At 35.2% G+C, this 26,116-nt stretch overlaps 1 protein-coding gene across 3 annotated transcripts in view; it reads left to right on the plus strand.

Moving 5' to 3' along the window:
- EDIL3 (EGF like repeats and discoidin domains 3) overlaps positions 1-26,116 on the plus strand; it is a 404,801-nt gene that overhangs the window by 218,283 nt on the left and 160,402 nt on the right. For all 3 annotated transcript variants that reach the window (XM_045074412.1, XM_004759122.3, XM_004759121.3), the window contains one exon: positions 8,214-8,327. In XM_045074412.1, the coding sequence (XP_044930347.1) occupies positions 8,214-8,327 (114 nt within the window). The remainder of the gene's footprint in view (positions 1-8,213; positions 8,328-26,116) is intronic.

Here is a 26,116-nt window from a genome sequence, read left to right on the forward strand (position 1 = left end):
TGTCAATCATTTGTCATCCTGAAGTGCTGTTTGTTCATCTTTGTATTATGGAGGCTTACATAAAGGTGATTCTAAACTCTAAAGATTATGAACCACTCTGCAGAAAGCAAGCAACAAATTTTAGTGTTAGCAAAAGCCCGAGGAAGACTCGTTTGTCAATAATAATTTTCCACTGCAGGTAGTTTTCCTTGAGGTCTGCTGAATGTACAAAATGGAAAGCATGACCATATGCTGAAAATTAAAATGCTTATATAAAAGGAAAGAAAGAAAATGTGGAGAACTCACATTCCAGCTGACAATTCAAGCAGGATTCCCAGATAAAATATAGGGTGCCCAGGTAAATTTGAATTTTGGATGAACTATTTTTTAAGCCAGGTATTGCATAGGCATCTTGTATTAGGGAGTTTGTATGTTTAGCTTCACACCAAACTAAATGTTTAAGCATACATGACCATAACCATCATGTTATGGGGTCTGGGTAGTATGGACTCCACATAAAATCCCTTTCTGACATTTTGAATTATTTTTCCAAAATGTTCCCAGTAATGAAATTCTAGAGTATGTGAATGAGCTTTCTAAAATAAAGATCTCTACAATCCCATGCCCCCTTTCATATTCTTCAATTCTTTATTAACTCCCAAATCCAGGAACTAAAGTTCAGACTCCTTAACTTGATTTGTAGTGCCATAAAAATCTGGTCCACACTACCTAGTAACTTCAACTTCCATCCCTAGTAGCTCCACACACATAGTCCCTGTGGGTATCTAGACGTTTAAAAGTGTTCAGTTCTTTCTGAAAGCATTGTGTTCTTTTATATTCCTTCCAACTAAAAACATTCCTGCTAATCCTCTAAGCACCAGCCTCATACTACCTTCTGTAAGCTATCTTCCACATCTCCTTTAGGCAAAGCCATTGCCTGTTCTGTGATCTCAGTACCTTTTATGTGTAATGGTACAGGACACATATTTCACGATCTTATTCTCATTATTTCTCTTCTGAATGGAATTACAGAAGATGAGATGACTTAGAAAAGGAACTGATCCCCATTTACTGATGTATCCAATCATATATTTTGGGGCTTGACTCATGGAAGGTGCTCATCAGAATTTTGATGAGTGAATAAGTGAGTGAATAAGTCAGTAAAGGCAACCGTATGAGTCATAGTTATGCTTCCAGCATAAACCTCATCTTAGTCAGTTATGAGTTTGTGATTACTCATTCTAAAAATAAAATCCAAAATAGCTGATCATCAGTGTGACCACTAAAGCTAGAGAGAGCTGCAAATGAATAAATTTGACATGCAGGTGAAGAACAGAGTAGTTAACTCTGGATAAAGCATTATAAATATGAAAAAATATATGTATAGAAATGATAACATTACCATAATAAAGTAGGAAGCTAGGAAATATATGACTTCATACCTGGAGCAAAGAACTATGAGACAATGAAGAGTCCCTCTTAGATCTGTACAATAATGAGATGCATATTAATTTAGAAAAATAACTTTACAGAGTAATTAGTTATAACCCAGAAAATTCTCCCCAGTCAGCTAAACTCCTCCTCTAAAATTCAACATTCTCTAGTCTGCTAGACTGGTTTAGTTATTGATATTTAAAGTTTTTTTGAGAAACTGCACATTCATTCTCCTGTTAGAATATTTGTCACTTTCTACTGTAACTGGACTATTTCTTTGAGTACCTACTGTACTGTAAGAGCCTTGAGAAATGTAAGGAGCCATGATGTATTAATCTTTTCATTCTTACCACTTAACACAGAACTAAGGATGGATAGACGAATGGGCAAAAGTTCTATATCTCAACTCTACCTTTAGACTTGCCTGAACTCCTATATAAACAATAATACTCCCTTTGTTACACCCAAATCCATTTAAATCAGAATCTCTGGTAGGGAGCCTTTGCATTGGTATGTTTTAAATATCTTAGTTTTGGGGATGCTGGGGTGGCTCAGATGGGTAAGCATCTGCTTTCAGCTCAGTTCATGATCTCAGGGTCCTGGGATGGAGTTCTACATTAGGTTCCCTGGTCAGCAGGGAGCCTGGTTCTCTCACTCCCTCTGCCTGCCATTCCCCCCTGCTTGTGTGCTCTGTCTTTCTCTCTGTCAAATAAATAAATATAACCTTTAAAAAGTAAAATAAAAGTTCTAATTTTTATTTATTTTTTTTCAAAGTTCTAGCTTTTAAAACAAGCATTGACCTAACTTCATTTTCCTTAACAGAACGCCTTTAAAGTAGGCTGGCATACCCACGCCAATCAGGGCTCTCGCTATTACAGTACAGTTGACAATTCTTTAGGTCTCTAATATTCTCAGTTCTTTTCTACCAATCAACAAATATCTATTGCAAGGTTAAGTTACTATGCTACATGCCCCTGAGGTCATGTCCTCAGAGACGGGTTGTTCTTTGGCCCATATTTTTACCAGAGACATTGGTTCTTTTGGCCTCTACTATATGTTTTTCATATGGGTTCTATTTCTGATTTTTTTTTTTCCCAAGGCCTCAAATACTTGAGTATAGCACCCTCTTGGTTACTCTGTCCTAGCCTTCCTTCTATCTCTTTTATATCTGAGTAGATGAAATAAAGCCCCACTGGAATAATTTTATATGCAAACATCCTGAAGAATTGGACTTCACCTGGATACTAGTAGCAGAGATTTTTGTATCTAAATTGAGATCTCAAAATAAATTCTAGGATGCTGGGATATAGCTGAGCAGAGAATATCATCTTTGTTAGTAAGTGGTAAAGGTTAAGTTTCTCTTAGACTTGGGTTTTTTTGTTTGTTTTATGCTATTGTTCTAGGTAAGTGAAGGTTATCAATGTTATTATAAAAGATTTGTGATATGTTCTGATTAAAGAATTCAGATTTTAGTTTGCTACTTTAAAATTAATTACTAGTGAATTGAGCCCAGAAAGGACTGGGAAATCCTGTAGATAATTCTGATTATGGCATAATTTAATTCAGTATCTGAGTGGGAGAACAGAACCTCTAGAAATTCATCAGAATTTATTTAGACTTAAAAGAGAAATTGTAAAAGCATAGGCTTTAGGTAAGAAAAATAAATAACAGATCAAATTTTAAAAGTCAGTCACTCATGGGAGGTTTGGAGAATATTTAATAGCTAATGGGGAACCCAGGGAAGATGGGTTATTAGGATCAAAAATAGAAGGCTCTTGAAAATAGCCTTTGCTGGCTAATTAACAGTCAATAACAATATTGCAGGAGAAAGACGGCCTAAGGGAAAGAAATAAGGAAGTTGAGAAATTATGTCTTTGCAAAGAAAAAAATAAGGGCTTTATCATGGTGTCCTTTTAATATATGAAAACTAGGGTGCCTGAAAATTAGTTGTTCCTTCTTGATATTCATGGGCCTGGATGTACTTGGGACATGAAAAGGAGTTATTTTCATGACTGAATTAAGTTATCTCTGTCTCCACTCAAGAGGAGGTTAGATGAATTTCTATCCCAAGAAAAATTGGATGACCTGCTCTAAGCAGTGATCAGTACTCAAAACAGTCTAAGCCACATTGACAAATAAATGTAGTTGCACTACTAGGGTCACGTGGCAGCTATCTGAGGATTCTGAGTAAACTCGAGGATGAACTGGGACACCGGTAGACCAGGAGTGGTGCCTTCTGTATCTCCTACTCTACATATTACAAATATGAAGTAATTTGAAACTAATTAATTAATTGGTTATTTAGTTAATCATGTAAATTTAAAAGTCTCCAGAGGAGGTCCCAGAGAATTAGTCTCCATAAATCTCCATTTCACCATTTCCTCTCTGGCCAGCTGGTAGAGTCTATAATGAAGAATGGGGTTACTGAATATTAAAATATAATTACCTGAAATGATAAATTATAAAGATATAAGGATATAATATAATTACCTGAAAAGAAGTGACATGATTTCTGTGTTAAGAAATTATGCCCCAGGGAAGCTATTTTTTGAAGTCTCAAATAAGGAAAATAATTTTGATTTTCAAAAATTCTTTGATAGCCTACCACTCCAAAGTCACATTCATGGGCTTTAGGGCTATAGTTTGTCCAGTGATGGGTCTGAAAAGATCCAGGAAAAAAAGACTAGGAGTAACTGAACACTTCTCAGGGTACAGTTGTGTATCAGGTCATGAGTTCTCAGAGTGATCTTAGGAATATGTTTCTGTCAATTCCTGGAAGAAGATTCTTACAGTAAAGTCTCCAAAGTGTGTATGGGTTGACATGATTTCTATTAATTAAAACCTAAGCCCAAGAGGGTAGACCACCAATACACCTTTATAAGTCTGTAGAAGATAGGCTAAGTGCAACATAATAATAAAAGTACAGAGTCTAAGTTATGCATAGAGTATGAATGAATTTGTATAATTAGTTACAACAGAGCAAAGGGCCTGGATATCCATGTGGAGCACTTCTTTCTTTCAAAGAAATGCATGACCAATGATCGATTCTCTCATCTCTTCCTCTCCTCTCCTTTCTTCCTTTACCTTGCTTTTTGATTCTGTCACACACACACACACAAAAAGGCATCATGAGTTGATATCTAGAAATCCAAATTCAGCTTTTGATATTGTCCTCAGTCAGACAAGATGGTAGGTCGCAGTTTTGTGCTTTTGGAATGAGGGATCAGAATTTAGCTGGTTGTCTTAATTATAAAATCAATTTTGAATGAGACTGATTTTTTAGTCATTCTCATGAAGCAGTCATACATATAAAAACCTCAAAAATGACAGCTATTAATATTATAAATGAACTGTAAGTATGACCAAATTCGGAAGTTCCTATTTTGTATAGAGACTGCTATGTCAAATTTTTCCTGGTTATAGAAGAACATAGTATATTTCACTATGTTTGGAATAGATAAGGACTTTTTTCTGGAAATGATAATGTCTTGATCCTATGACAAAGAGAAATGTATGTGATTTATTACAAAGATGTTTAATTTTCATTTCATTACATTATATTCTGTGAACATTTATATCTAGTCTTTAATTAAACATGATTTATTCAAATTGAGGTCTGTTTCCATTTAGATTGCTTGCAGTGTTAATCACAGTGCAAATAGCCTTCACCGCTAAAAGAACTCCTGCATTAAACTAATATATAAATGCTTCCATGTAATTTGCATATGTTATCTGAGACTACATGTTCCTAGGTGTGTACATATGCAAAAATATTTTATTTTTTGGCTACTATATTAAAGTACATAGCTCCTTTAATGTAACATTTGTATTTTTACACATATTAAACTTAAGGTAGTTTTTTTTTTTTTTTTTAGTTTAAGAATCAAAAAATGCACAAGCAATAAAAGGTCATTCTTTATTCGAAACTGAGCATGGATATAAAGCATTTTCTCTTCAGCAAATGCAATTCCAGTTCATTCAACCTTGTGTTAACCTCTGGATAAAGGTGAAACTTGTTTATTTTAGAATCTGATCTACTTAATTATAATTTCCTTTTTAGATAATGGTAGATCTTGCCTCATGAACAAATGGCTAGAAAGTTCAAAGGTTGATTTGTCTCCATTAGATTCACATTCACCTGTGTTAAGTAATATTTATTGGGTAAATACTTGGAAGAAATAAGGAAGCAAAGAACAGTAGTGCCTGCATATCCTTACAGTCTTATAAAATGACTCTGGATAGTTCTCACATCATTGACTATGAAAGCTTCCTTCTATTAATGTTTTAAAGTAGCAAGAGCTGGGTTTAGTTTTCCTCATAATACATGGTTCAGTATTAAAATGAAAAACCACTTAGAACCTCTTATCTGAGAATTGAAGTATATATTTGATACTATTAATATCGAATATGTGTTTCTCTGTTCTGCTTTCCTTCATTCGTTTCTTAATTCTATCCCAAATATTGGCTTTACTACGTCTATCTAAAGTATAAGGGTACAGAATGTACCCTCCCATCCGGCTCCAGATCTTTAGTGCCAAAAAATAAAGGACAGTTCCCTCCACTGGCATTAATGGTCCATCATAAGCTGGTTTCTATCTCCATCCTCTGATCTGAGGTCTCAGAACTCCCCTTCCCACTCTGTGCTCTAGACAGACTGGCTGCTTGTGTCCCTGAACAAATCGTCATACTACCATGAATGTTTCTTTTCAAAGTTGTAATTCATTCCGGTTTCCTGTTTGGAAATACACTACCATCTCCATTCTGTCGCTAAGCTTAATTAAAGCTTTTCTTCAAGATCAAATTGTATTTCCCTGGGTGGTCCTCAGATATCAATACTCCGTTTCTTCCTTGGAAGTATATGAAAGAATAACTTGTTATGTTTAACTTTACAAAATAAGGCAATGCATTCTCTAACATGAAGATTTAACTTATTAGCCATTGACATATTCTCATCTAAAAAAAAAAAAAAGATTGTAGTCAATATGATGCAGAGAAAGTGATAGTAGGCATGTTCCCAAGTAACCAATTATTCCCATTGCCTTACATTCAGCTGACTGTAAAATAAACAGCACAGTGACGTTTGTGCTACTTTCAAAACCTAATGAAAATATTTTGCATGTTAAACTAAGGTAAGGTAAAACTAAGTGAAATTTTGATTAAGAATAAAAAGAGCTGGGGCGCTTGGGTGGCTCAGTGGGTTAAAGCCTCTGCCTTTGGCTCCAGTCATGACCCCAGGATCCTGGGATAGAGCCCCGCACACAACTGTTTTTAGAGATTATCAGATTCTGATTTTATCCTATTATTTGATGTCGTAAAATACTCAAATTACTTCATTCTTCCTGAATATAGTCATAAATTATCTCTACTTTGAAACTGTGACAGTCAACCGGAAACCAAAAAGGATGGCTTTTTCAAAGAAAGTCATCATCTGCCTAAGGAAATGTAGACCAAACTTTACACCAAACCTAAAATGAGAGGGCGACCAACTCTGATACCAAGAGGAGACACTGTTTAGAAGAAGAAATTTAAAAGAAAGGGCAAAATAGAACTGTTGCACTGTTTTGTTCTTATTTGGTCTTGAAGGGGTAATTTAGTGATGATAATGCTTTAAGTAGACTTCAGACTACTGTTTTGATACTTTCTAGTGTATCAGAAGGCCCATTAGACATTCAAAGCCATTTGTTTAGATTGCCTGCACCACTATTTCTAATCTTTTGTTAAAAATTTTGTCAGGAAACATATTTTGGTACCAGTGGTCTCCCAGATCGCATGTGGCATTCATGGAGACAAAGAACAGTGCAGGACAGAGGCTTCATTTGTAGGGCTCACAGGTTAACTAGGTAAGAGGGTGAAAGGCACATAAATAGACAATTTCTAGGTAACACTATTCAGGTCTATAAGGAGCTATGGGAATAAGAACAGAGAGAGCCTTCAATAGAAGTAGATGGTAGGAGGAGAAAGACATGGGGAGCAGTTGCTCATTATTACCCGTCTTCTTTACTAGCTCCCCGACAACCCAGCATGGTGCTGTGCTTAGAGAGAATGATGTCTATCAGTGATGGATATTTGACTGAATTAGTCATTATTTCTTTTTTCACTTATAATCATATTCATTGTATCTGTTGTCCAAAATTAGCATGGAAATTAGTGCAATTTTCTGAATGTTTTATATTTCATATGATTTTGCATGAGGTGTAATAATGATATATCAAAGGTAAGTCCCTTTAGTCATCCTAATTTTAGAAACCCTTGAATGAGATTAGGAAGTGATCATCATTTACATTTATTATACTTCGCTTAATGTAACGAGCTTTAGCTATTAACTCTAATTTGCTTCTCATCGCATTCATCAAAGGCGAACTATTTAGAAACTAAAACATCTCTGTCAGTTAGAATTTTAATGAATTAAGATGAACTGAGACAGTGCTAATTGGCAGTTGTTGCTGCAGGGGAGGTTTCTAGATTTTGTAAGTGATACCAATTCATCTCTCTATCAGGGTTAATTTGCTTGATTTAATTCTAAAGATACACTGAATATTTCCCCACACTATTCATATTTATTTTCAGGATTGGGGAATGGTTTGCTTCTGTTGGTATTTCATTTGAATTCTCGATTCCACTTGAACTTGATTATTAATCAGTTGTTGACTTTAAGCACTACATGTACTTACACACTCACAAACACACAAAAGTTATTGCATTATGTAGATTTTGTTTTATTTGAAAGGCCTAACACCTTCCAATAATTAATCATTTTTTTTCACCAAGAATTCTCATTCTTTCTGTTCTATTTTCCTCAGACATAAATGAATGTGAAGCTGAACCTTGCAAAAATGGTGGCATATGTACAGACCTTGTTGCTAACTATTCCTGTGAGTGCCCAGGTGAATTTATGGGAAGAAATTGTCAATACAGTAAGTATTCACATATGTATATGTTTTTGTTGTTGTTTATATATCCTCCACTAATTCTGGAATCTGGGTCAAAATCAATATAATTTGCTTCTAGAGTTCATAATTTATTGAAATGACACATTTCATATTTGTTCTTGTTAATGCTGTTGATTTATGTATACTCTCTGGGATAGATCTCAGTGCATGCTGGATATAGGAGTGGCTACCTTGTGTTCTGAAAGGAGGGCAACATTTCTGTAGAGATTCAAGCGCATCTCTCTTATGAACCCCATTTTGGCTTTTGAGTATGTGTATGACCTAAATTTCCACCAGAGGGGCTCCTCTGCTTCAGACAATAAATTCAAAGCACTCTAACCTGATAGCCTCTATCACCCATAAAAGGAGGATTTGTATTGAGCTGGCACGCACATTAGTAAGAAATTTACACACTACCTTTTTGGAAGCCTAAGAGAGCAGGGTCTTATGATAATATATCAAACACTAGGACAGTAATTTGTCTGAAGTACTTTCAAAGAAGCAAAAAGCAACCCTTCTTCCCCAAAAGAAACAAAAACCAGAAGACAGGATTATAGTCAGTGGGACGAAACCAGAATTGGGCACAAATATGTGCTAATGAGGTCAATAATGATATAGCTTAGTAATTGTTGGACACTTACGGAAACTCCGTAGCTCTACTGATTTGATACATATTATACTATTAGAACATCACATTATGCACATTCAGAAGGCAGATGCAGAAACTGAAACATAGAGCCTATGTGGTTTGCCCAGGCTCTCATAGTTAGTGACAGAAGCAGAACTAGAGGGAATGTAGAATCAGAACTTGTGATTTCCAGTTCATTCTATTTTCCTCTAAATCAAGATATCTCTTCAGATAGAATTGAATGAGATAAACACAAAAACACCCTATACCTCCTCTTTCGCTTACATATGTTCAGGAGCACAGATGTGTGCACGCGTGCACGCGCGCACACACACACACACACACACACACACTGCCTCCTTTTTAGCCAGAGTAACAACTTTACATGTCGCTTTCCTTCTCTTCCTTTCCCTTTGACAAAGCTTATAAATTAAAACAGAGAAAATTACTTAAGGATGGATTTGGATTGAGTATAGAAACAAAATGAGGATCTGTGAGTGCTCATTACCCTAATGCTGAACAACTTCAATAAAATAAAATCCTGAATATCAAAGAAATATCTTGGATGTGGGGGTGGATTTCTAAGCTTAAAAATAACTGGAGAAGACATTAATTGTGAGTTGACCTAGGAACTTTCAGTCATGGATGAATGGAAGAAAAGGACAGTCTGAGTAAGCAGGTTGATGATACAACCAAAAAGACTAGTGGCTACCCAGTCAACTAACCTAGAGACCTTCCTATAAAGCATTTAACTGACCATGCAGTACATTAACTTAACTCAGATTCACTTGACCCTTGGCGCTACCAGATACAGCTCTTGCATTCTCCTTTTCTTTGGTTTATGGGACTTGCAGATGGCTGCCTACATAGCATTGAAACTTGTACTAAAAACACCCCAAAGTATCTGTAAATGAACACTTAATTAAGTAGATGAAGACCAAAAAACTAATGTCAGTGACTATTTGATTTTCTGGCAGCCTAAACGGACATCGGGTGCCAGAATAAAGTACTTTCCAGACAGTACTAGAACTTTGGCAGAGCTTAAACAATGCCTGGCTACAAACATGACCCATAGGAGGCCCAGCCAGAGGAGCAACAAGAAGATGAGACCTTCCCATTATCTTCAAAGGAGAACTGTGTATAGGGAACATGTCATGGGAACCCTGCCTATCAATGAGCGTCACTCTGAGGTGGTCAAGCACTAGCTCTCTGAATGTCCTGAACAGGAAGTGATGTCTGAATTGTAGGCACCCTGGGACAAGAGCCCTAGGTCTTGAAGTTGTATTGGCCAAGGAGCAACTGGAGAGTCAGTTGCCTACAGGTTGAAATGCTACATAGGCAGCCATCTGCTGTGAACTAGTTGTTGAAACTGGTGACTTATGCCTATTCTATCCTTCCATCAGAGATTTTGGTGAGGTCACCACATCTAAAAATACCCTCAAAAAGAAAGAAACTTGATTGATTATGGAACAACAAATTGAAATAGACCTTGAACTTTTAATTGTCACCAGATTATGTCTGGTGTCTTGCTATTATGTTTAATAAATTTCTTTGATTTAGTTTTACATTTATATAATCTTTATATTTAAACTCCGTCTTCTCTTTGAACATGAAAGCAGTAGTGACTTCCTTAACCCATCGTATGTTCTGACATTCTTCCATTCCTCTGTGCATCTCTGGGCCCTAACAAAGAGATCAGAAAGAGTCACTTAGGATACACTGTAAAATATGTTCTTATTGAGGTATTTGTTTTTACTGTATTGACTTGCAGGAGTTTATAATAATTTAAGGATCTTTAATCTCCCTTCTATTTCGATTTCTGGGGATACTGTTCTGGTTTTTTATGTGGCTTCATAGAATTGTTAGAAATCCAGAGTAAGAAAGAGCATTCTACCAGAGTGATGCTGTAGAACATAAAGTACTGAGAACTTTGAGAACTTAAAGTACTCACTCACTCCAGGGTACGCAGAAACCACCTGCAGGTTATAGGTGATGCCAGCTATAAGCTAATTGAGGTTAAGATCTTGGAAACTGACAGCTCATAGATTATAATCAATATGCCCAACTTCCACTCTGAGTAAGATTTATAATCTTTCTCCTGAAGTTTCTGTCATGTCCCACAGGGTTACCCGTGGGTCAGCTTAAACCTGCAGTTATGGCGAAGAGGCCCATTTGTTTTGGCAGTTATTTCAGAAGGAAGAGGAAAGGGAGAATGATGGAGACTTAATGCTGGGTAGGTCAGAGGATACCATATGTCCTTGTGTTCAAATCCAAACTGTTTTCACCCTAATCTTGGGTGTCTGCACTCATATTACTTCCCTCCCTCTACTACTTTCTTATATCTACCAATGGGTTAATTAAGTTCTGGCATATTTTAAAATAAAATCATTCTCAATGCCTTCCAAATAATAAATAATAAAAGATATTACAGAGGAATAGAATTTACTAAAAACATCTATATAAAAGTAATAAACTCTAAACACAAGTAATAAACTGGGAGGTATTTATAATAAAGGTGAAAGGAAAATACTTTTTATTCTCAGTTTATTATGTCTTTTAATTCAATAAAATTAAGCACAACAGAAGAAAAAAACAACAAAAACATGAACAGAACTTTCCTACAAAGGAAGTAGTTTGAAATCTATTGTATTATAGTTGAGTTGTGTCTTCATCTTTATTCTTTGGTATATTTTCAGTTTATAAGGCTTATAGTACCTTTGTGATCTGAAAAGTATAATTATATTTTAAATGTCTATTTGGTGAGAGAGCACTACATTTGTGAACAAAAGACTGGACGGACTGTGACTCACTCTGCTTTTTCCTCGACTCCGTATCTCTACCCCCTCTCACTTCACAAATGGAAATAGATGAAATGCTAAAGAGGAGCAGAGGCTAGCTGACAAACTTTAGAAAGGATACGGAAAAGAGAAAGGAAGAAATGGGAACCATCCCAGGAAACACATCCATGGACACACGCGCACACATACACAGACACACACACATGCACACACATACACAGACACAGACACACACACACCTCTCTTTCTCTGTCTCTGTCTCTGTCTCTGTCTTTCTCTCTCCAGGGGGGAGGGATTTGTCTTTACTTATGGGTAGAGAGAATTTTAAGGTAAAGGAGGTGACCAAAAAAAGTTTATCAAGAGACATAAAAAGTTCCCATGAGACATTTCTACTACAGAGAGGCCCTTCCTTCCTTCTACATGTGCTTCTTAACTCTGCTGCCAGAGGGAGCCTGTTATAGCAAACGTCAACACACATCACCTAGCAGTTCAGAATCTTCCACAGACTTCTGATCTCAAACCAAGTGAATCTTACAGTCCCCCTCTTTCCTGAAGCCATTAGGACTTGCCTGTGCCTCTGCCTTATTCACTCACCTCTGTGACCACATCTCATGGGACTCTCCCTTTTTTTTTTTTTTTTAAGATTTTATTTATTTATTTGACAGACAGAGATCACAAGTAGGCAGAGAGGGAGGCAGAGAGAGAGAGAGAGGGAAGCAGGCTCCCTGCTGAGCAGAGAGCCCCATGCGGGGCTCAATCCCAGGACCCTGAGATCATGACCTGAGCCGAAGGCAGCGGCTTAACCCACTGAGCCACCCAGGCGCCGCGGGACTCTCCCTTTTTTGTGCACTCTTTCAGCCACGCTGGTCTCCTAGCTGTTCCTGACACATGCCTGGCACACACCTGGCACATCCATGCCCTACAGCCTTCCCGTTCCCATCTCCCCTTTTCTATAATACTCTATTATGATGCTATGAGCACTCTAGTACGTCCTTTGGGTCTTTGCCTAAAGGCGTCCTCCCAGTGAGGCTTTCCTCAGCCTTTCTACCTCCCTACCTCAACACACCAAACACACCCATCCCCTTCTCTGCTATAGGTTTTCTCCTTAGCATTAATCATTAACATATCATATTTTTACTTTTATATATTGTTTGTTGACTGTTCCTCCAATGGAGTATATTCTCCACAAGGGAGGTAGTGTACTGTTCTGATCACAGTTGCCAGAAGAGAATTAGCAAACAGTGGGTGCTCAAGAGACATTTGCTAAATGAATGAATGAATGAACCTAGCATTCTGGGTTAAGTGAAGAAATGATATATGACTTCTCAGTGTCCTCAATTACCATAAAGTTATTATTTTTTTAAGATTTTATTTATTTATTTGACAGAGAGAGAGATCACAAGTAGGCAGAGAGTCAGGCAGAGAGAGAGGGGGAAGCAGGCTCCCTGCCGAGCAGAGAGCCCGATGAAGGGCTCCATCCCAGGACACTGAGATCATGAGCTGAGCAAAAGGCAGCAGCTTAATCCACAGAGCCACCCAGGTGCCCCCCCATCAAGTTATTTTTTACCTGACTTCTCATTTTTTGAGTAGTATGCCAAAGATGCTTTTGCTAGTGTAATGAAATATAATTTGGTATATTAATTGATACTCTGTAAATCATACTGCAAGTTGAAATTTTTTTGACTTTAATAAAATCTTTTATAATTCTGCTTTGCAATAGGGTTATGCAGATAGATTTTAAATAAAAGAAGTAAACAAAGACTCTGTTCCTCCATTTAGGCCACTTCTGCATCCACATGTCTTGATAATTTATCTTAGATCATTATTTATTTCTTCTTCATTTCAAATATCAGGTAGACACATATGAATGCTGTGATCTAACTACCACTGCAAGACTTGAAAATATAAAAGTGGTAATTTGGGGTATAACTCTTTGAATGGTATTGACACTGATCTTGATGTCTGTTTAGACACCATCATAAAGATTTGCTTTTCCCGTATTTTTAACCTTTCTCTTAACTTTCCCTCATTTTAAGCAGTTCATTAAGCCTACCTTTGCCTATGTGGGAGATAGGCATGAAAGAGGACATGTGATGTGATGAGCTCTAGGTGTTATATGCAACTGGTGAATTACTGAACTCTACACCTGAAACTAATGATGCACTATATGTTGGCTAATTGAATTAAAAAAAAAAGATTACCTTTGCCAGTGCAATTAAGTGAAATAGTTTTTAATATTAGTGAGATACTACATATTTAAAACTTCAATGTATTTTTAAATTTTCAGACAAGCAGTTAAAAAAAAAAAGATATTTAAGATAGTACTTTAATAAATACCATTTAAAAATCTATGTGAATTCTTTCTCATAATGTATGTCTTTAATTAATATAGCTATTATGCATTTTTTACTTTAAAGGAAGAAATTTATACTCAACCCTATTGATTATAACATGATGTCCAGTTATGTAGTAATAATTGTTATTATCCAGATCAATCACCAATCAAACACATTCAGTAAATGTAATATTTTAAATGTTAATAACAAAAGTTTTTAATACTGGGCAAAAACTTTCCTATAATTTTTTCAGTAATTATTTGCTAATTATATTTGTAGGTAGGCTAAGGCAATAATACCTCTGATTTAAATATTTTAGTTTAGATTTCCAAGTATTGTTCATATAGCTTATCACTTACTTTGGCAGATCTCATTTATTTCTAGCTTTATTTTTCATTTATCTATTATGGGGAATTTAATTTTGATTATTTGTAATTTTAATTGAAGTAACATTTGAATGATAGGTGAAAATCATATAGACGTGCTCAGACTATTTATTACAGTATTACAGCAATTCTTTTAATTATAAAGTCCTAATTTATATTTCCTTATTGTTTTTAAATGATATAAGCTCAAGCGTTCAGCCATTTTCATACACAGCTTGAAAGGAAATGATGATGTACTGGAATAGAAACCTATTCTCGTAAGAAAAGATAGGCTTTGCTGTGTATGTTTAACAGAACGTGATGTTTAAACTAAAGTAAACGCAATGGAAATTGATAGCACTTTAGTTTACTAATCTAAAAATAACTAGGATTGTTTTCATTGATTGGACTATGTGGCCCACAATAGCCATATACATTTCCCTGGAGGGTGTTTAAATGTGACATGATTAAATTTCAGAAATGGCACTCAAATTCATTTTCATCACTGATACTATTTCTGGAAATTAAAATAGTTACCAAGGGATCTCTTATAATGCAACATCCCCAAACTATTATGCAAAAAAGTATTAAGACTTGGATGGTTTCAGAGAGTTTTATTAAAAATTAAAACCAAAATCTTCAACTGAGGATTAAGTGATGTTTCTTGAGTGTCATAATTATCCAGTTTTTAAAAAACTAAGCTTTATAATCTAGATAATCCTATAGCTTTACCTTAAGAATTCTACCTTTAAAGTGATAAGGACAAGAGATGATGATACATGTGAACATATTTTTAAAAATATAAATTAATGTTTCTATATCTTCATTTTTTGAGCAGAGGTAACTCTTTAAGCCTTTGTTACAAATGAGCTAGTATGTATAAATATACAAACACATACAGCATACACTTTATAAATGTACATGTGTATCTTTCCTTTTGATAGCAATGCTGCCAAGTACATTTGTACAAGTACAAGCTTATGCAGTGAAAATTGTTAAAACACTGTATAGATAACTAAATTATGTGATATTTACTTTTATACGCTCAACACTTAATTATTGCTTTTGTAAATAACTGAACACTCTATCACCAACTGTCATATGATAATGTTGATTTTAATTTAGACTTTTACTGTGTGCCAAGACTGTCCTAAGTACTTTAAATATTGATTTATTTAACACTCTTAACACTCTTCGTAGTGGGTTCTATTTATCGCTGGCTCCATTTTCCAGAGAAAACTGAGCGGGCTCAGTAAATAATTTGCCTAAGTAAACATGGCAAGTAAACTGCCAGGCCTGGCCTTCCCTCCCAGCACTGCAGCTGCAAGATCCTGCACTTACTTCTAAGCATAAGTGTGATGGGGCCTGCTCCTTGCAGGATGAAAGGAGCACTGTTTGCTACACTGTACGCTGTGAGAACATTTGTACTTGAGGAGTGGCCTTGGCGAGTGTCAGAAGAGTAAGAGGAAAGAGCACAGGCTTTGCATTCAGATAGAACTGGGGCATAAACTCTAGATTTTCCTCTTTGTAACTAATGTCTGGATAAATTTGTTGCCCTTTTTGGACTTCAGATTTCTCATCCATCAGTGGAATTAATATAACCATTTGGTTTATATAAATAGGTAGATCAAAATTAGTAGCATTTATAAAGTACCGAGTGAAATTTTAGGTCAGTAAATGTTGTAAATAAATAAATAATTGCATTAATAAATAGAAGGACACAAGGATTTTTGAGTTATTTGAAAAGCCAATGCCAGTGATCCCATCTTTTCTTTTGTTAGAATTTTGTGCGATTTTAATTTTTTGTACTCAAACAACTAACCTATCTTTAGTAACTATGTACTTGAGAACAACTTGTGTAGAAGCCAGCTACAATGTCTTGCATACCATGTTTTAGTAGTACAATAATTTAGGAAAAACTTGGCATTACTATAATTTTAATAAAAAAATATGAATCCAACCAAACCATTATAGGAAATAGGGGTTGCTGTGTTTTTTTTTTAAAAATGACATCACCAGATACATCAGAACCGCAAACACCTAATTTCATTTCTTTTTTATTTTTGATGTAGTGTTCAGTGATTCATTAGTCGTGTATAACACCCAGTGCTCATCACATCACATGCCCTCCCTAATGTCCATCACCTTCCCCTCCAGCAGCCTCAGTTTGTTTCCCAGGTTATCTATGTTTTCATGTTTGTAATTATAGTAAGCTAACACGGCTGTTTGATCAAGTATTTTAGTGAAGTGTAAAAAGAAACTAATGGTGGGGTAACAAATTCCAGTATTTTTTTACTCTAAATGGATGATCAAAGATTATAGTTTTATGCCATATAACACTACATTTCTACTCTGTTATGTCCAGGCATGACATAGATCCAAAAGAAAATATAAACAAATTCTGATACAAAGTAAAGAATATTAAAAATAAGAGGTTATCTATCAGGAAGTAAAAATGAGAATTAATACACATACAAATTTAGTAAGAAAATTACAGAGTTCATTATTATAATATAGTAAATGTATTCATTCAATCATGTAATCAAGTAAACTAGCCACAAATATTTATTGATTTTTTTTTCTTAGCATAAGTGTGTACAGGTTTTGAGAACATATATGAATGAATTCATTCATTCAGCGAATTACATCCAACAGTAGCCACCCAGAAGAGCTGGGGCAAAATGGTAATTAAAATAAATTCAGTTCCTACTCTCATGGAGTGTATATATATATATATGTATGTATACATATGTACATATGCATACATACATATGCAAAGAAAAGGGAGCCATTACACGGTGCCTGTCTGGTTTTTTGTTGTTGTTGTTTGTTTTGTTTTTTGGGGTTTTTTTAGATTTTATTTATTTGACAGAGAGAGATCACAAGTAGGCAGAGAGGCAGGCAGAGAGAGAGAGGAGGAAGCAGGCTCCCCTCCGAGCAGAGAGCCCGATGCGGGGCTCAATCCCAGGACCCTGAGATCATGACCTGAGCCGAAGGCAGAAGCTTAACCCACTGAGCCACCCAGGCGCCCCTCTGTTTTGGGATTTAAGGAAATGACATTTGAGTTGATTCCAGAAGAATGTATAGCAGGTACCAAATGGAGGGTGATGGAGAGGGGAATTTTATAAGAAAGATGACATGCACAGGATACCCTTTGTCCTTTAGAATCTTAATATTTAGAGGATGCTTTCAATTTCTCTGTTATCATATGATGAGATTTTTAGGATGTTCAGTTTCCTTTTAGGCCCTGACAATGTGGGGTCAAGACCAGTTAATGGCAAACAACATACACATATTAAAAATCCATCTCATGTGCTGTCATTTTGTGCAACCATAAGGAATTTTTTTTTAAAGATTTTATTTATTTATTTGACACTCAGAGATCACAAGTAGACAGAGAGGCAGGCAGAGAGAGAGGACGAAGCAGGCTCCCTGCTGAACAGAGAGCACGATGAGGGGCTTGATCCCAGGACCCTGGGATCGTGACCTGAGCCAAAGGCAGAGGCCTTAACCTACTGAGCCACACAGGCGCCCCAACCATAAGGAATTTTTAAAACAGCAAACTAGACTAACTTTTGTAAATATAGCAAGAAGGCAAAAAAAAAAAAAAAAAAAAAAAAGAAGAAGAAGAAAAGAAGAAAAAAGAATGAAAGAATTTCCTAAATTAATGTAGTACAAAAAAAATCATTAACTCGAATCCTAGTTTTATTGCAGATAAAAAACAAAAATCTGCTGTTTTAGAAATTTGAAATGTCTGGCATGCTTTAACAATGATTTTTGTCTTTTAAAGCATCACCTGACATAAATTTCAGATTACTTTCCTTGAAATACATAAAATTAGGAATTAATCCAGAAATCTAATAGGACAGAAAAAGGATGGTTTGCCTTAAGCTGTCACCTTTTGCAAACATAATAAAAAATTAAGAAGCCAACTATGGATTGATAAAAAGGTTTATATTCAGGATTAATTATATAATGTTAAATCTAAGATACATAATATTTAAAGTCTAGCCATAAATATATAGAGATATAAATGGGAACAACCATAACTATAAATACTCGAGTGTAAATAATTATTTGAACCTAATTTCTCACAGTTTTTTTAAAAAGATGTGACAAGAAGTTTTAAAACAAAACAAAACAGAATACTGTGCAAGTATATCAATAGCCCTCAAGGAAAGAAATGATTCCAGCCTTACTGAAGATGAAGTCTTTGCAACAATAAACACAAAAAATTGACTCAATGACAAAACCAAATTGGATTTTCTGTGTCTGACATGCAAGTTCCATCTTCAATCAGATGCCTCTGGGTATATTTTTCCAAATGTTGCCCAACAGTTTTGTACAGACATATCACTTTGAAAGTTTACCTTTTGTACCTTAAAGTGATGATCTAATAAAGGAACGGTAGAAAATAAATATCTGCAAAATGCTCAAATAGACCCCCTGGGACTTGTTAAATTCCTCAAACAAATTCAATCAGATTCTCATTACCTGACAGTTTTGTACTTGATTGCAAATAATTACTGAAACATCCAATAAAATCTTCTTGATTTTCCAATTATATGAACATTCCCATTACGCGCTAAACAGCATATGTCCAGGGGTTAATGTTTAGTCCAGCATTTATACTCCAGCATAAAGCTCATTCTAATATTTCCTAATTCAAAGATGAAGTTTGCAGAGATCAGGGGTGTTTGGGAGCAAGACAACTTGATTTCATCCTCATAAAATTTAAAATTGTACGATTGAAAAATATTTTATTTTTCTCAGACTGAAAATGTCAATCTTTTCAACCTCACTGTTCCTCTCCTTTAAAAAAAAAAAAGTTGAAAAAAGAAAAGATAAAAGGAAGAATCCAAATAAAGTATATACAATATAGCAAAAACAAAAACTTGGTGCCTAGATGACTCAGATGACTCAGTAGTTTAAGCATCTGCTTTCACCTCAGGTCATGATCCCATGGTTCTAGGATTGAGCCCCATGTCCCTAGGGCTCCCTGCTCAGTGGTTAGTCTGCTTCTCCCTCTCCCTCTGTCCCTCCTCCACTCATGCTTGCTCTGCCCCTCTCTCTTTCTCAAAAAAATCTTAAAAGAAAAAAGTCTATAAGGAAACCACTAGAAAAGAACTCATCTAATGAATTTATACTTTGGACATAGTTAAATCCCCAAATGTCATTTGTGGGCTAGTCATTATCTTCTACACATGTTAACATGGCATTATGAGGTGCTTAGGTAAAATTTGGGGTTTGAATTATCAAAATGGGTATGAAATGGTTATTTCATAATGGAGAAATTTGAGACACAAACTACAATGGTCTCTCCCTTTATCACATTCACCAAAGAACAGAGTTAAATGCTTTTCTCAAATAGGAGCAAGGCAAGAATATAGGTGATTTCTGATCTTTTGCCAAATGTAGACAATTTTCCATGATTTCCTGAAATCCCAAGGGTTTCAAATAGTTGCACTAAAATTTTACTGGCAAGAATGGAGCTAACATGGGCAGATATACCAACAACTGGCATAACCCTTGCCACAGTTTTCAAGCAAATCAGAGACTTGAAAAGTGAGGGCTTCCAGCAGCATTTAAGACAAAGAGTCACATACATGTTTTGAGTTTTATCTTCAAAGCTACCTTCTTCAGCTGAAGGCTAGGAATACAACAGATCCCTTTCCTGCATAAGGCATACTGAATTGCAAGCACAATTGGCACATCCTGGTAAGCTAGTTATTAAAATGCAGATTAAGATTCAGATTTAGGGATTCGATGAGAATGGTGAAGTGGTAAGATTTAAGGGAGATTGCTAAAGATAGAATTTAAGGCAGGTAATAAAATAAAAGCAAAATCAGAAAAATAGAAAGAAAAGAAAAACTTGAGAGAGCAAGGAAAAGAGTGTTTCCAAAAATAAAAGCTGGTCAAGGCAATGGATACTTAAGGAAAGACTTTTTAATTTGGAGCCCCAAGCCATTAATGACCCTTAAGTAATTATAGTTGGTGGTAGAAGAGAATGCCAGATTGCAGCTCTTCCAGATTGAGCAGGTGTTGAATGAAGTAATAGCCACAGACACTCCTCCCAGGTTATGGTGCACTCTACTTTGAGCATATCTTAAACCCCAAAGAGCCATTAAGGTGGCCAAGGACCTAAAAATAAATTTCATAATAGTTACCTTAATAGCTTTATCTGGTCAATAATACACATTCTTTTTAGAGCTCTAAAGGGAATGGACACATAAAGTATCCAACTTAAAAATAAATTGAACTTGAGGAATATGGTTCTATAAAAAGAAGTAGAGCCAGAGCAAAGTCAGTAAATCCAATACTAAAATTCAAGGAAAACAGGAGCAGGGACAGAAAATAAACTCTTCTGACAAGAAAAATGGATAGAACTATAGTTATATAAGGAAGCCTATAAATACTCAGCACTATTATCTAACTACAAAATACCAAGAAATTGAACTGCAGCTCTTAGCTCCAAGAAACCCAAGGATATTTGTGGTGGTTTATTCAAAATAAAATTCCCTTTATATTTTCTCTGGTACACCCAGGCAGACACACAATTTTTTAAACATCCATAAAACAACTATTTGGTATATAAATATTGCTTCATATCCTTTCGGCAGTAACTTGATAATACCGTTTCCCATCCCATTAGAATTTTCATAGACTCTACTATTGTGAATAGTTTTCAGTTTAACAGAACATGAGCACTTTCCAGCAGGGATTAATGTAAGGATGTTCTTGGTCCCACCATTCGAGATGCTTCATGCAGCTTTTAACCAAGGGTACAGAACCGTCAAAAGATGGATGGATAGAGTTCAAGGTGTCTGCTTCCTTTGATAAGAAAATCAAAATGGCTACCTGCAATGTAGAATTTCCATTAATTATGTTGATGGAAAAATGTTGGCAACAACAGATCGTAATACTAAGAGTACCAATAACTTTTTCACTGATAGAAATCACACATATTTTTATACCACAGTCTACTTGTTGCACATGTCTGAAAAACATACATTTTTATTAATATGAAACTATAGTAGACTTCCCAATAACTTGGTTATTTAATGTGTTAATAGATAAGCACATATATTACTATGTCATCCATTGTTCAATAGTTTGGTAATTACATTGCATTTCTCTGTATTTCATTTTATACACTGAACAGAAGTATTCTGAGGAGAGCCTCTAGTCTTCACCAGACTGATAAAAGAATCCAGAGCATTAAAAAATGTTCAGAACCCTGAGTTAATGGTTTATTTGTTTCAAAAGATACTCCTTTCCTCCTGTATAATATGGCTGAAGCTTTTGGAATTAAAAGCTGTTAATAAGACATTTTCACTGAATGTCTATTTCTGGCCTTTCTGCTGAGTTTTGATCTCTCATTCCATGTGTAAAAACATGTAAGTAAAATAGCAGAACATGATACTATTAAGCCATATTTTTGTCATTGTATTTACAGGGTTTTATTAGCAGTGTTTTTTTTACATCCCCAAACAAGTTTACTTATTTATAAAGTAGATACACAATTTCAGTATTAATGCATGCATTATAGAATACACACAAACATTTTAAAGCATATACAAAGATGAATAAATAATGTGCTTTTACATGTACATCTTATTATATACCATTTCACATGGCATAAGAAAGCCTATTTTGCTCTAAAATAGCAATATTTTAAAGAAAGCAGTATCATGAGATGTGTTTCATTATTTTTAATCCTTGGGTTAACACTGAGAAAAGCAACTTACAGATCATAGCAATACTAGATTTCAATGGCTGTGCCAGCCAAGAACAAAACCAGTGAAACCAATAGACCCAGGGAGTATGAGCCTACAGTTGCCCTCCCAGAGTCATCACACTTAGTGTCCAAATCTGTACTTTTATACACATGGTTTTATGGAATCAACTAGCAAATTTCCTTCCCTAATGCCAATCAGAAGTTCCTTTTTTATCCAAATATAATTAACATGTGGTGTTACATTAGTTTCAAGTGGAAAATATGCTGATTCAACAATTCTGTGTGTTGCCCAGTGCTCATCTAAGTTAAGTGTGTTCATAATCACCTTTATCTATTTTGCCCATCCCCCCTTAGCAACCTCCAGTTTGGTTTTTTGTATATATTTGTTCATTTATTTTGTTTCTTAAATTCCACATATGAATGAATTCACATGGTATTTGTCTTTCTCTGATTTATTTCGCTTAGCATTTTACCTTCTAGGTCCATCCATGCTGTTTCAAATGACACAAATATCATTCTTGTTTATTGTTGAGTAATTCCACTGTGTGTGTGTGTGTGTGTGTGTGTGTGTGTACACCATACCTTCTTTATCCATCCATCAATGGACACTTAGGTCATTTCCATATCTTAGCTATTGTAAATAATGCCACAATAAACATAGAGGTACATGTAGCATGTATCTTTTCAAATTAGTGTTTTCATTTTCTTTGGGTGAATACCTAGTAGTGGAGGTACTAGATTATGTGATAATTCTAGATTTGATTTTTTGAGAAACTTCAATACTGTTTTCCACATTGGCTATACCAGTTGGCATCCCAACATTGCCCAAGGGGTCCTTTTTCTCTGCACCCTCCCCAACATTTGGTCTTCTTGTCTTTTTTATTTTAGCCATTCTGAGAGTTGTAAAGTGATATCTCATTGTGGTTTTAATTTGCATTTTTCTGACGATTGTGTTGTTGAGCATCTTTTCATGTGTTGGTTGGCCATCTGTATATCTTCTTTGGAAAGCTATTCACATCCTCTGCTCATTTTAATGGATTATTTTGTTTGGTGTTGAGTTGTGTAAGCTCTTTATATATTTTGGATATTAACCCCTAATGAATTATATCATTTGCAAATATCTTCTCCTATTCAGTAATTTGTGTTATCATTTTTTTGATGGTTTCCGTCACTGTGAAGGAATTATTGGTGTAATTCCACTGGTTTAAGTTTGCTTTTGTTTCCCTTGCTGGAGGAGGCATATCTAGAACAATGTTTCATGGGTTGATGTCAAAGAAATTGCTGCCTATGTTTTCTTCTAGGAAATTTATGGTTTCAGGTCTTACATTTAGGTCTTGAACATATTTTGAGCTTAATATTTGTGTATGGTATAAGAAAGTGGTCCAATTTCTTTCTTTTACATGTAACTGTCTAGTTTTCCCAACACCATTTGTTAAAGAACCTTTTTCTTCATTGTATATTCTTCCCTCCTTTATAGTAGATTAATTGACAATAGAAAAGTGGGTTTATTTCTGGACTCTGTTCTCTTCCACTGATCTATGTATCAGTACCATATTGTTTTAATTACTACAGCTTTGTAGTGTATGTTGAAGTCTGGGATTGAGAAACCTCTAGCTTTGTTCCTTTTCAATGGCTATTCAGGGTCTTTTGTGATTCCGCTCAAATTTCAGGATTATTTGTTCTAGTTCTGTGGAAAATGTTGGTATTTTGACAGGGAGTGCATTAAATTCATACAGTGCTTTGGGTAGTATGGATATTTTAACAATACTAGTCTTTTAGTCCATGAATACATCTTTCCATTTGTTTGTGTCATCTTCCATTACTTTCAAAAATGTTTATAGTTCTTTTGCTTAAATACAGATCCTTCACCAACTTAGTTAAGCTCATTCCAATGAAGTTTATTATTTTTGGTGCAACTATAAGTTAAATGGGATTGTTTTCTTAATTTCTCTTTAATAACTAATAACTAATAACTAATAATGCTACTGCATTATTAGTGTATAGCGGTGATGAGTTTTTATTCTTGCTTCTTACCAGCAGTGAAGATTTAGAAATTCTGTAACCCTATGATATATTCTAAGTTACTTATGGACACTAAACTGTTCTTAAAAGACAAGGAGGGACACCTGGGTGGCTCAGTGGGTTAAGCTGCTGCCTTCAGCTCAGGTCATGATCCCAGGGTCCTGGGATCGAGTCCCACAGCAGGCAGGCTCCCTGCTGAGCAAGGAGGTCCTTGCTCAGCAGGGAGCCTGCCTCTCTCTCCGCCTCGGCCTGCCTCTCTGCCTGCTTGTGTGCTTTCTCTCTCTCTCTTTCGGATAAATAAATAAATAAATAAATAAATAAAATCTTAAAAAAAAAAAAAAAAAAACAAGGAATAAGAGAGAGACTAAAAAATATCCCCCTAGGAGTTACTGTCTGAAGTTGATCACATTCACTTTGCCTTTTACTAGGGCCTTTTCCATTTCTGTAAGATCAGTTATTACCTATGTAACAGTTTATAATCAGCTTAGTTGCTTGTGTTGCCAATGCCATATACATAGTTGCTTTAGAAGAATGGCACTCTAGTGTATGAGTTAAGGAAAAAATGCTAGTCATGCAGAATCGTAGCATCAAATAGAAAGTAAATGGGGATTACTCATTAGCTGGGGGGGAGGGTAATGAGTATTAAGTTAATAATCTATTAACTTAGTGATATTTTCACTAGTGTGAAACATCCATTTCAAAGCATCAAAATATTGTCACTTAACACTTAATTAAGACTATCTTTGAATTTAGTTCTTAAGTCAGAATATACTCACATGCAGTGTAAACTTTCTAATCTCCTACAATTCTAACATTTATCTGATCTTGTTTTAAGGAGGAAAGTTTGCACAGATCTCTGAGTGCTAGACTGGAATAAAAAATGGAAATGACTGGTCATCTAGAATTCTTGAATTTTGCAGTATGAGTGTGGCAATAGCATTATGCTAGATGCTAAGAAAACTATCAAAATATGTAACACAGTGATTGATATTAAGACATTTGAAATTTGAAATATAGCTCCGATGTGCTTTCCCTGGCTTTTTGATTACAAAAACAATACAAAACAAAACCCAAAAAACCCAAAATAAAACTGACTCATTGGATTTACCTTATTTACTCTTATTAAAAGAGTTATATTCAAGATTACGTGTGATCCAAAATTGTAAAGAAGGCTTGTATACTCCTTGGGTTTCTTGCTCTCTCATTCTCTCTTTATGCCTGTTTCCAGATATCTCATAGCATTTTTCTTTTCCCTATGTTTTTACTCTGTTTTCTTTGCATGAATGATGAATTTCAACTTACCTAGTATTCCTCGGTTATAACAATATTTTTACTTGAGGTAGGTTTTTTTAATGAATAATAAGCAGTGCAATGGATTGTACATGAAAAGGTTACTTACAGCACAAAAAAGCAATCAGCTTATAATTGTACCTGAGAAGAAAAGCAATTCATTTAGTATATCTTAACTCTTCTTCCTTGCATAGCAAAATACCAGCTTTTTATACACATTTAACCTTTTGAGTAGTTAGGTGGATTTCATCATAGGAATTTAGGTGAGTTCATTGATTATATGGAACACTACAAAAGTCCCCACAGAGCCCTTAACTGCATTCTTCTGGTGTTTGTTCTAATTGTAAAAAGTAAAACAACTTTTTCATGTAGTAGGGGGTAATGGCACTACTAGAGTGTGAATATTTCAAAATAATATATAAAACTCTGCCCAATTAAATGGACAAACCAGTAATAGGAAAAAATTCATTTTTCCTAGTCTTATATTAAGCCCTACAAGTTTTATATTCAAATATGACCTGAAAGAAATAATTTTATAGCACTGGCTTAACTGTACCAACTATAGGACTGCCTAGTTGTAGTTCATTTGGCAATATC

Source organism: Mustela putorius, unplaced genomic scaffold, assembly GCF_011764305.1.
Source record: "Mustela putorius furo isolate JIRA1106 unplaced genomic scaffold, ASM1176430v1.1 tig00537350_pilon_pilon_pilon, whole genome shotgun sequence".
Taxonomy (NCBI): Eukaryota; Metazoa; Chordata; class Mammalia; order Carnivora; family Mustelidae; genus Mustela; species Mustela putorius.